The sequence below is a fragment of the Pararge aegeria genome, chromosome 5 (genome assembly GCF_905163445.1).
Source record: "Pararge aegeria chromosome 5, ilParAegt1.1, whole genome shotgun sequence".
In the NCBI taxonomy this organism is placed as follows: domain Eukaryota; kingdom Metazoa; phylum Arthropoda; class Insecta; order Lepidoptera; family Nymphalidae; genus Pararge; species Pararge aegeria.
This window is the reverse complement of record NC_053184.1, coordinates 11,383,422-11,395,342: the sequence shown is the minus strand read 5'-3', so window position 1 is coordinate 11,395,342 and position 11,921 is coordinate 11,383,422. Positions and strand designations below refer to the sequence as shown.

Sequence of the window (11,921 nt, the reverse complement as noted above, 5' to 3'; positions counted from 1 at the left end):
TTTATTATAACAATAACCCTTTTTCATCAAGTTAAGAACGTTTTTCGATACATTGAAAATGTGTTATTTATTTTCAACCGAGGTCCCTGTACTTTCTTAATTAGTACAGTTGCTTGCATCACTTTAACAAGTCACGATCACGACAAACCAAATGCCCTGAAATCAATTTAAAGCTTTTGTAATTCCGTAATATTGAGCCGTACTAAGTTTCCAATCTGTTTTCAGAAACCAATTTTGTGGGGTCATTCGACGTTGGAGAATATGTCCTATTCTTTTTTCGGGAAACCGCAGTGGAGTTCATGAACTGTGGCAAAGCGGTGTATTCTCGTGTTGCCAGAGTATGCAAACAAGACACTGGCGGCAAGCATATACTGAGCCAAAACTGGGCTACTTATTTGAAAGCTAGGCTTAACTGTAGCATACCGGGAGAATTCCCGTTCTATTTCGACGAAATACGTAAGTATTAAATGCAATGGCTTAATTAATTAGAAAAGGGCCAAACTTATTATAAAGCTGAACATGAGTATTTCATTGTTTCAAATTGGATTTTCTTGGCATAGCTGTAAAAGACACATTTTAAGTACTTTGCGTAGAACCTTAAAAATTACGAGTTTTTCATTACTTTCAATGGGAATATTCTCTTAAAAAGTTCTAGCTTTAGCACGAACAATGGCTTTTAATTAAGCAACCAAATTTAAGTTTTATTCCTGAGTCCAGTTCCAGACGCGCTATACGCCAAATAGGTTTTTTTTTATGTATTTCTGTTTTCAAATAGAGAGTGTGTATCAAATGCCTGGCGATCCAAGTCGGTTTTATGCTGCGTTCACAACAGGAGCCAGCGATGGGCTAATCGGCTCGGCAATTTGTACATACAGTATGGACGACATTCAAGAGGCTTTTGCCGGCCGTTTCAAAGAGCAAGTACGTAAATATACCTTGCATTTATCAATTTTTTTTCATGAGTTTATTTTACTTTCAATGATGATGGAATGTTTACAAGTTTCGTTCTATGCAGGCAACTTCAAGTTCAGCGTGGTTACCCGTGTTAAGAGCAAGAGTTCCTGAACCTAGACCTGGAACATGTGTTAATAGTACAGAAGCCCTTCCTGATAGCGTTCTTAATTTCATAAGGTAATATATTATATGAATGGTACGAAGTGATATATATAAATAAATTATTGTGGCGTTGCAAAACAAAGACAGGGGATTATTGCATATTCGGAAATCCCTGATTACTGTTATACTGATACCTAAAATATGGTTTTCTGCCTAACCATCGCTTATAGCAATATTACTTTGTATACACAATTGAATACGTTTGCACAGCGCCTTTATGTCGCTTCTAAGGTAGTTGAGTGAAAATTTCCTTCTTGCGACCAATCACAAGACTGTTAATCCATCGGAGCATTGTGATTGGCCACTAATTTACGTCTGTATGTTTATGTACGTCTTTGCGGACGCGAGTTGAACGCCTTGGTTTGGTCTTAACTTAAATGAAAGAGTTCCCAAGAGGTTTTTTGAGGAAATTCGTTTGTTAATAGCTCATCAAAGGTACACAACATTTACATAGGATAGATTTCACGGAGTCGAATAAGGTTAATGGAAAACCAGAACAGTTCGTTTCCCCCGGGACTAATCTAGTCAAGGTTAGATACACCATTAGTTCAGCGACGCGCAGGTTCTCTTAATTGGGTCACACAAGAGGATACAGATTATTACGGAAGTAATAAATCTCTAATCGATTGATCAGTTAAAACCAAAATAAAAATTTACGATTTACGATATTATCATATATCTAGAATTATCGGTAACAATTATGAAATTATAACTAACTGAGTACTAAATTAAACCGATTTGAGAAACGAAGGAGATTCTCAAATCGCTGATGTGCATTTTTTATGGTATTCGTTTTGTTCACTCTGCTTTTTGGTAGGTTTATGTATGGCTTTTACTCCATAGCCAATTAAGGTACTAAGCTACTTTGTTAGAGTAGTAAAGTTTTTACGATGGACATATGACATAAATAATAGTTACGAAGGAAGAGTGGATGATGAAGGTTTGGTGGATCTGTTTGAGAAAGACCTATACTGCTTTCCCGACATGTTCGTGAAAACAGAGCAAAGATAAACTAGTTCTTACTAAATGCGAGTAAATATGTATAGTGACATCCAAATACACGTTGAATTGAGAACCTTCTCCGTATTCTCGAGTCGGTTGAAATGCATTACGTGTGTATCTGGGCCCCTGATGTATTTAGTGACGAGTGTTTGAAGCAGGCCAGTATTGTATTTCCATGTAGAGAGGAATGTTTGAGCGCGTGTTATTACAGGCACCGAAGACTTAACTGTTAACACCTTAGTGCTTCTAATTATTCGTATTGTTCGAAGTATAGTGTTGTTGTGAACACAATCAAAATATTAACGACCGTAGACACTGATCTATTATCTAGTCTGTTAATGTAAATGATGTTATTTATACTTAATTTCATCATTATCATCATCACTTAAGCCGATTAAAGTCCACTGCTGGACTTTAATCGGTTGAAGTTACTGGATAGGTATTTTTTAGAGAGATCCAAAATCCACGGCCCTGTGCCGCTTGTTTCCAGCGGCTCCCAGCGACTCGTTTGATGTCGTCTGTCCACCTCTTTAGGGGCCTACCAACGCTGCGTTTACCTAATTATCAATTTAATAATAAAGAAATGTTCTCCTGGCTATGCTAGCCTTGTAGCAGGGCTATGATGGACTTTATAGACGGCGGGTGTCCACTTACCATCATGAAAGAAAATATTTTTTAAGTATAACACCTGTCCGCAGCACCAAAACTAAAGCGAGCACTAGAGCATTCAAGATTCTCATAGTTATTTCGGGTCTCCTTTGCGATTAATAACAGACAGATGTTCAAGTTTTACAAGCAAAAACGTTAAATCGTTCATGCAATCTATTGGAGCCAAATATATCCTTAACTCCGTTGCTACGCTAAGAGCAATAATGGGCAGGTTGAGCGGTACGACGATGCTGGCCGACGATAAGAATAAAAACTCTTGGGATGAATTTTTGCCTGATGTGCAGTTAGGAATTAATACTACTGTTCAGGGTGTTACCAAAAATACTCAGATAATCAGATAATCTCGTTCGTCATCCTCCCAACATGGCGGCCTCTGACACACCAAAAATGACCACAGACTACCAATAATATGGCTAGTACCCGACACAGAATGTTAGTGGCATATACCCAAATTATGTTGTGTTACAATCGGGCGGACCATCTTATTGGTTAGACAATTATTACTGTAATAATAATATTATTAAATCATCACGAGGAAAAGGTACGACATAAAAAAGGATAAAATCATTATTATAGAGTTAAAACTAAATCTACCACTCAGGGGGATGCCCACACAAGCAGCCTGCCTCTGCCATCACGCTATTGCCTCTGTGAGATATCAAGTAATAAGGTAATGTATTATTCGCAGGTCCCATCCGCTAATGGATTCAGCTGTGAGGCAAGAAGGTGACGCGCCGGTTTTCTATAAACGAGATCTAGTCCTCACAACTCTTGTAGTAGACAGACAATTTGTGGATATGTTAGGAGATGATATTACCTATACAGTCCTCTATGCTGGCACGAGTAAGTAAATAGAATAATATTTTATAATACTTTTAAACAACTTAAAATAAAACTTGACTTAACTTTAAATTCAAAGAAAAAGCCAACCCACCCTTCTCCTGATGAGGCAATTAAACGTTGTATCTTGTATATTTTGCCACAGTAAAAAAGAAAAGCAGGAAAATCCGTTGTATTTATAATTTCGCACCGATCATTCAACAGATAACCTGGTCAGTTGTTTTGTCAATAATTGTTCATTGCAAAGTCAACATCTCCTGAGGATGCTCCGCTATAGGAGAAAAAAATGGGTGGAAGGAATTGTGAAAGTTTTGTTTGTTGTGGAGTATAAAGATTTAAGATATTATAAATTACACCGTACAGATTCTCCTCATTTTTGCGGAGAACAGCGAATTAAGCTTCATTTTCATTATATATCGTGGAATTTCGCAAAGTAGCGTATACGATATACTTAGTTGGTATTGCTTTAAAATGATACAACGATTTTACAACTTCTGCGAGCTAAATTATACAACAGAATATTTTTCTATGGACAATAAACTCAAGGCACTGATTTAGTTAATTCGATCCCACGGTTTCTAGGATCCAATTTAAATAGTAATAATACAGTGGAACAAAATGTATTCACTGAACTAAATAAACAGGCACATAAAAACCCCGTTCCTAGCTGTAATAATTTATGATATGATTTTATGTAGGAATTTTCAAAGTAAAAAAAGTTCGATTAAATGGGTCAATTTACATAAATATGATTTAAAATTAGAAAATAGAAACTTAAACATTTAAAACAGGTTTGGAAACAGGGTTGTAAAATCTTCAAAATATTGAGAAGACTGAGGTAATTTAAAACTAGGAACGCCAATTTTAAGTGAGAATATTATATTCATACTAGCTGTTGCCCGCGACTTCGTCTGCGTTTGATTTTATTTTTAAAAGTATTCAGTATCGCTAAGCCTTAAATGAGTATAGTAGTTATATATATATATACATATATATATAACATGTGACAGTCAATTAATTAAAGACAAATAATTTGCAATAAAATAAAATTGCGACTATAATTAAAGATCTAAGCTATCCTATCTTTTAAGTTGGACCAGACTGCTCACGGTGTGCCAATTTAATTTAAAATCGGTTAAGTAGTTTAGGAGTCCATCGCGGACAAACATCGTGACAGGAGATTTATATATATTAAGATTATGCATTGACAGTATAATTTATTACATATTTTTTGGTAATATTATTGCGGTACCTCTTACCTCTCCCGGATGGACGTATTGTTTACCCAAATATTTTTCTGTCCAGGTCAAGGCGAAGTATACAAAATAGTGCAATGGACTGGGGGTGGATCTCGTGTTGCTGACATATGGCGTGCGGCGGGTGAGGAACCCGTACGGGCGCTCGCTCTCTCACGCCAAATGCACGCCTTGTACCTCGCAACGGACAACCGTTTAAGACAATTACCTCTACGAGCTTGTGCACACCGGTTAGTAAAGTTCATAAGTTGTAAATAATTGATGCAGGCGTTCTAAGTTTATAGTATAACTGAACGAATAACATCCTGGACATTCGCAATTCCATTTGTAATAACTGCATTAAAATGAGCAACGATATCTGCATTAGCCATCGAAGTTAGTCTACTAGTGGATCTCTTGTGGGGAATACCACATTTTAAATTTTGATGCAAATTTTTAAATATAAAATCGTTTGAAATCACTTATTAATACTCTTTCTTATTTTATGATGTTTTATTTTATCCTGCTTTATTTCAACAGATATGACAGTTGCGTGCGCTGTGTTCTTGATCCATATTGCGGATGGGATAAAGAAGTCGGAGCATGTCGACCGTACACACCCGGCCTCCTCCACGATGCAACTAACTCTACGCCATCAATCTGCGAAGCCAGTGCGCCTCTCAAAACAGTGAGAGCGGGATACGGCCAAAGCGTACACCTGGCGACATTTGGAAAAACGCCAGAAGCGCTAAAAGATCAGATCGTTGCCTGGTATCACCATTCTAGGGAAAGGGGTCGCTACAAAATCAGTTATAAGTAAGTCGTATTTGATTACCTGCACTTTTAAGACTTGGTTTCTTTAACTATTGTCAACCAGTTTAGTTTATCAGCGCCTACTTAACGTACAGTTAAAAAAAAATGAAAGGCTACTTCTTATGATAATAAAATCGGATAAATATAGGAGATTTAACAGCATCTAAAAATTTTAGAAATGTAATGCAAAGCCAGGTTTTATTCCCCACAGTGTGACACGAAAGTAAGATATTAGTTTTTACGACGTTTACGCTTGAGAAATCTTTGTGTAGAGACACATCACTGTTATTTATGGTGTGTTGAACTCAACTTAATGGCATAGTGTTGTAGTGGGAATGTAAAATAGAAGTGTAGCTCAGATTATTTATGAAGTACCTATATTCATTGAATTTATTGTCTGAATTTTGCAAACAAAACTTTGGGAATTTGACTTTGTATTTTAGTTATACATGTTGATCATGATATTTATTATATTGGGAATTTTTAAATTGCTTTGTTAGTTTCAAAAATATTTAATTGTTATTTTACTCATAGTTGGGACAGGGTGCTGCAGACTTCAGAGCGCGGCTTGGTTTTGTTGTCGGTGACAGAATCTGACCGCGGGCGCTACGAGTGTTATTATGGACCCACTCTCATCGCTTCCTATAATCTGGATATTGACATTCATAGGTAAATACACACATACACAAAATATAGGGAGGTCCCCGTATCCACGATTGATTAGCGAAAATAAGGCAAAATATCCGATTATCAAACCCAGAAGCAAATCAAATATTGTTTAATATTTTGTACAGATTGATATTTTAAAAAGTTTCCATTCTATCCATTATATTTATGATACATCAATATACCCACTTTATTACAAGTTAGCCCTTGATTTTAATTTCAGCTGGTTACCACCAGGTGAGATAACAGTCTAGAGCTTTGATGATACAATCTAAGATGGTGTGGTCGAACCGGTTAGAATTATGGCTGTTATATTAAACCCTGATAGGTATCTCCTTGGCATGGCATTGTACCGAAACGCTAAATCGCACAATTGGCAGTACGTCTTTGTCTTTAGGGTGGCGTAACTAGACACGGTCAAAGCCAGATAAAACCAGAAAAAAATCAGAAGTTTTAAATTCCCAAATTGTTTCCCGGGAATCATAAAATACATGTTTTACTTATAAGACACTCACTAACGCGTTAATTTTTTTTACATTGGTATATATGATAACGAGGAGATATGATGAATAATTTTTTAAAGAAATACTTGTTTTTTACGTTGCGTTCATTATTCTCTCGTCGCAGATGTACACAGCCTAACAAATCGCAGGAGTACAGACAAGTATACTCAGATTGGTGTCATGAATTTGAAAAGTACAAGAGTGCAATGAAAGCCTGGGAGACACGACAAATGGTGAGACACTTTTTTATTCATAATTTAATTTAAATTTTTCGTTATTAGCTCGTTACAGCCTGTAACATCAATTTCCTTATTCCAGACTTTTTTCTGACATACAAATACCCCAATACCTGCCTATTGAAGTCAAATCGAAAATTCTTACACATATAGTATTCATAGACACATATGTTTTTCACGGAGTTGTTATCTATTTATCTATCTTGGTATCTATCTGTCTAAAAATATAGGTTATTAATTACCCACCCCTAATAGCTAGCTGCAAACTATCTGTAGGTAATATATTGATAGCTGCTTTTTGATCAAGAATAATAGGCAATCTTGTAAAAATTTACTAACTGTAATTGCCAGTAATCATAGACGTTAAATAGGTTTAATAATGGCAAATTAGGGACCTTTTAACTATACGTTATAAATCACTTCCTAATTCACAGCTAGCGTAAAACCAGCGGCCAATTTTAATTAATACTCTGATGTTTCATTTGTATCGGATATTAAAACAGTGTAGGTAATTCACAAATTTCCGATAGTTTATTTTATTTCCCATTTGCTCATAGAGTCGTTTCAACTTTTTCATAATGTTAATAAAGTATTACGCTACGGATTATCCATAAAGAATCCAAAATCAGTGTCAAGGCAAGGCAAAACTGTTATAGTTATCACGCAAATGAGAGTTTTGTTATGATTGTACAACTGTTAAAACCAACCGAAACTGTCCGTAATACTCGATACTCGACTAGAGCCGATCACGCGTTAGAGAAAGAGTATTCTGATTGGTCGCAGGTCCCAAACTTAAACGCCGCTAAGGACGCAAGTTATCTGCGGTGATGTGGCTCTCAACAATAAGAGAGACTGCGGAAATTGTTTATATTTAGCATTCAGTACCGGACGGTTGGATAGACCGGATGTTTTGGCTAGGTCTTACAAGTCGGGTAGTAGGTTCAGTATACATTATGTATAATCTTAATTAAACTCTCATTGATATTACAAACTTACTACACTTCATGTCTATAGTCTTTCATTTTTTATGGCGCTATGAAATCAAAGATTTAACGGTTTTACGATTATATATGTATATATATCTATATTATTTATATACTTAGTTGGTACCTCAGTCTATTAATAGATATTTGCGATAGTAATATAACTATAAATAAATATAACAATAAATATACTACGACAATACATCGCCATCTAGCCCCAAAGTAAGCGTAGCTTGTGTTATGGTTGTGGTTATACACATAAATACTTATAATATACAGATAAACGCCCAGACACTGAAAAACAATCATGTTCATCACACAAACATTTTCCAGCTGTGGGAATAGAGCCCACGGCCTGGGACTCAGAGAGAAGGGTCGCTGCCCACTGCGCCAGTCGGCCGTCTAAACTTGTAAATGATTACTGAATAGAATCACCGTCAATAAAATTTAAAGAGTTTTAGTGAAAGAGATACATTAGTGAAGCCCATTAACTATTTGACTATTAAATTACATTTAATTAAAAGTACAAACGCAAAGCACTCTATACAATTTATTCTTTTTTTTGCAGATACCATTCAATTATTTGAATTTTTCACAATTGTAGCAATATTAACAAGGATTTAATTTCTTAAAATTTTCCGTTTTTTAAATTAATGAAACCTCTTAATACTTTACCGTCCAAATAGTCAGTCAAAGTCGATTAGTGATTGTGTAATAATTCAATGCAAACCTATCACACACATATAAATTTATGGACAAAATCAAATAATATTACCTAGATATGGTTCACTATTGAAAATTAAAAGCAATTCTGAAACCTAATAGTAATACATTGCATGTTCCATGTTTATTAACAACTACATACAGAACTGTGGTATTGGAAGTTAATTTGTAGCACTATTTCATTCAATATTTCATATTCAGTAAATAACCTGCCTAACACATTAATTGATATAAATTCAAATAGTTTATTGATATTTAAACGCAATGTGTAAAGATAATTAAACTATTCATTAACGAAATCTCCCTCAGTTGCATCCGCGTTCACTTCGCATCAGTTCATCACCTTCCATATAAGTATCTAATAAACTTCTAATACTATAGCAAATGTGATAGTTACTATATGAGAGGGCAGTAAACGATAAAACTCTGTTCCCGTTAAACTGGATACCAATTTCCATCAAAATCCATTCAGTCATGTTAGCATGAAGATCGATAGCTTTCGATTTACCTTCTCAGAGTCATGCACTTTTCAGGTACAAAATGTAGTCGATGTTACTTTTCAGCTGTAATATATCATCGTATATAAAAAAAATAACACAACAAAAGAAAACAATAAATGCAATTTTGCATTTATTGTTTGTCTTAGTGTTTATATAAGAAGTAATACAAATTGTTATTTACAATTGTACAATTTCAGCAATGCTCCAAAAACATGAATGCATCGAGCCAGCAAAACAGCATGAGCAACGAGATAGTCGCTTCGCTGCGGTGATAGAGCACATCCTGTAGATTAATGAGTGATTACACACCGAGCCCGACATCAGCTATCCGATATGACGCCAACACTGCCTCTGGGCCTCACGTTTTAATCAAGCTACCTTATACTGATAATACTGACTATGAAACGTCTATTCAATGCTTCGAATGCAATGAAAATTGAATTGATATACACACAAAATGTTAGGGTTCATGCTGGATAATCCTTACATGAATTAGGGAATCACTTTGTGAAATAGGCCTTAAAGTGTTTTGTATGAAAGCTTCGAACGAAAGATACGGTTTGTACGTGTCAACAAACTAGAATTTCAGCTTACTGATATTTATAGTTAGTATTATGTATTAGTTTCACATTCCTAAAACATTTTTCAAAAACCGTTTCAAAATTACATTTGCTAATGAATACAGCATCTTCCAAGCTACTTCCAAGGCAAAGACGTTAATAAATCGGGATATTTTTTGGTATTATTTGATCATCTATAACATTTTAATTTTGTGAGGATTTGGTATGTCTTTGCAGATGGAATATACAATTCTTCTAATCTACCGAATCTGTTAATATACTTTCTGTTATATCGTTTTTGTAAGCTGTAAAAAATAATGCGTAGGTAGGAATGATTAAACCTTAAATGAGAACATCAAAACATTCCCTCATCAACAATACCAGCCACAAATAATGTTTTCAAAAGTTTCTCAATATATTACAACGTACCAGTAAATGATTATTACAATGTTCTGCGGTGATTGACATGAACATAACTGATGAAGACAGCGTGACTCGAACATTTGTAAACTTATGGTAACAGAGCTAGGGGAAATATAATTCGGTAAAGGAATGATCTGCGAAAATAGATATGTCGGTTACGCAAACTGCGTTTGCTGATGAATGAATAACATTTGTTTGACTTGTGTTGCAACTGTATTTCCTCTCTGAGATTAAACTAGATTTACCAACTGTAGTTTATGTAGTTTGGGAGGTTTACGTAGCACGAATATTTTCGTAATAAGGGCTTTATAGGCGCTAGTCAAATGTGAGGTCGTTATAGGTTCAATATTCAGGTTTTTGGTACGGTATGGAACGCCCTTCTAGGGTCTTTGTTTTTTGACATATATAATTGTGTATCTTCAAGGCAAGAATAAATACTAAAGCACATTATAGAAAAAAACGCTTTAACCTAGAACTATATCATCATTGCTATTTGGTCAGGCGCAAAATAAATAGATGCATGTAGCGTGATATCGGATAGCTTGTAAGTTGATAGCGACTGAATAAAACATAGAATAAGCTTATCACCAACAACTTAGCTAAAAGTTCATCGTATTGAATTTTTGTGTAAATATTTCGTATATGGGGATGGTGATAATCCATGAAATACAAAATGCTGTGATATCAGTTTGCGTTGAAGTGTTCCAATAATGGATTGTGTAAGAAATATTTATTTAGGATGATTGTAAAAACACTTTGTTTCTTTTATTATGTATGAGATGTGATAAAAGTTTTTATTGGTGTCAATTTGTTGATTATCAATAATTTAATTACTCTCCTTGTTCTGTTATCTTGTAACAGAAATATAATTTAAATACTTTTTATGTGTACCTAGTTCATAAGTTTACTTTGACTTTACTTTTTAATCACGTCCATTCAGAGTTTCTTCTATAATCTATAGCAATGAGCAATACAAACGCCAATTTAGGTTAAAGGTTATAGGGTTAGGTTATATTTTTAAAATAAAAGCTTATTTATATACTATCCGAGAGCATGACTGCTACAGCATTTACGTACTTAGTTATAGTTTTGTTTACTTGAGTTTAACAAGGTTGCGTGTTAGATGTTCCATGTTAAGTAGGCAACGACATGTTTTTGCTTTGGTTTAACTTTGCGTTAAAAATTCAATGTTGATTTATATTGCCATAAAATGTAATTTTAGGCCCATTTCGGAGTTCCAAACCGAATTTAATAGCAATTGTTCAAATTGTTTTCGTTAAGTTACTAGGATAATATCGCTAGAATAGTGCCTTGTGAAGCATGCTTATAGAATATTAAAAATAAAATGTATTGAGATAAATTGACTAATATTTTTGTGCGTTATGTAAAGAATTTGCGTAGTTGTAAGTATTTCACTTAGTAAGTCGAAAAATAAAGCAATAACCTTCCAATAATAGATGAATCGCCAGTATTAAATAATTTGCATTGGATTAATAAATTAATATTAATGTTATTGTTGGAATGCAATAATTGCTTAAATTTTTTTGTAATATTGTTATAATCGTTATAAAAATACATTGTTATACAGTCGATATATGGAAGAAGAACATTTATTATTGTAAAATTAATAAATTCCGATTTTTTTGTAACTG

General features: G+C 34.5%; 1 protein-coding gene across 1 annotated transcript in view; it reads left to right on the top strand.

Annotated features, from left to right (window-relative positions):
• The window catches only part of LOC120624124 (semaphorin-2A-like), an 88,570-nt gene extending 78,717 nt beyond the window's left edge, over positions 1–9,853 (top strand). The window contains exons 6-14 of the mRNA XM_039890482.1: positions 226–456; positions 776–921; positions 1,016–1,131; positions 3,476–3,630; positions 4,933–5,113; positions 5,403–5,678; positions 6,210–6,344; positions 6,969–7,077; positions 9,484–9,853. Of these exons, the coding sequence (XP_039746416.1) occupies positions 226–456; positions 776–921; positions 1,016–1,131; positions 3,476–3,630; positions 4,933–5,113; positions 5,403–5,678; positions 6,210–6,344; positions 6,969–7,077; positions 9,484–9,558 (1,424 nt within the window). The 3' untranslated portion in view covers positions 9,559–9,853. The remainder of the gene's footprint in view (positions 1–225; positions 457–775; positions 922–1,015; positions 1,132–3,475; positions 3,631–4,932; positions 5,114–5,402; positions 5,679–6,209; positions 6,345–6,968; positions 7,078–9,483) is intronic.
• Positions 9,854–11,921: the final 2,068 nt, after the last annotated feature.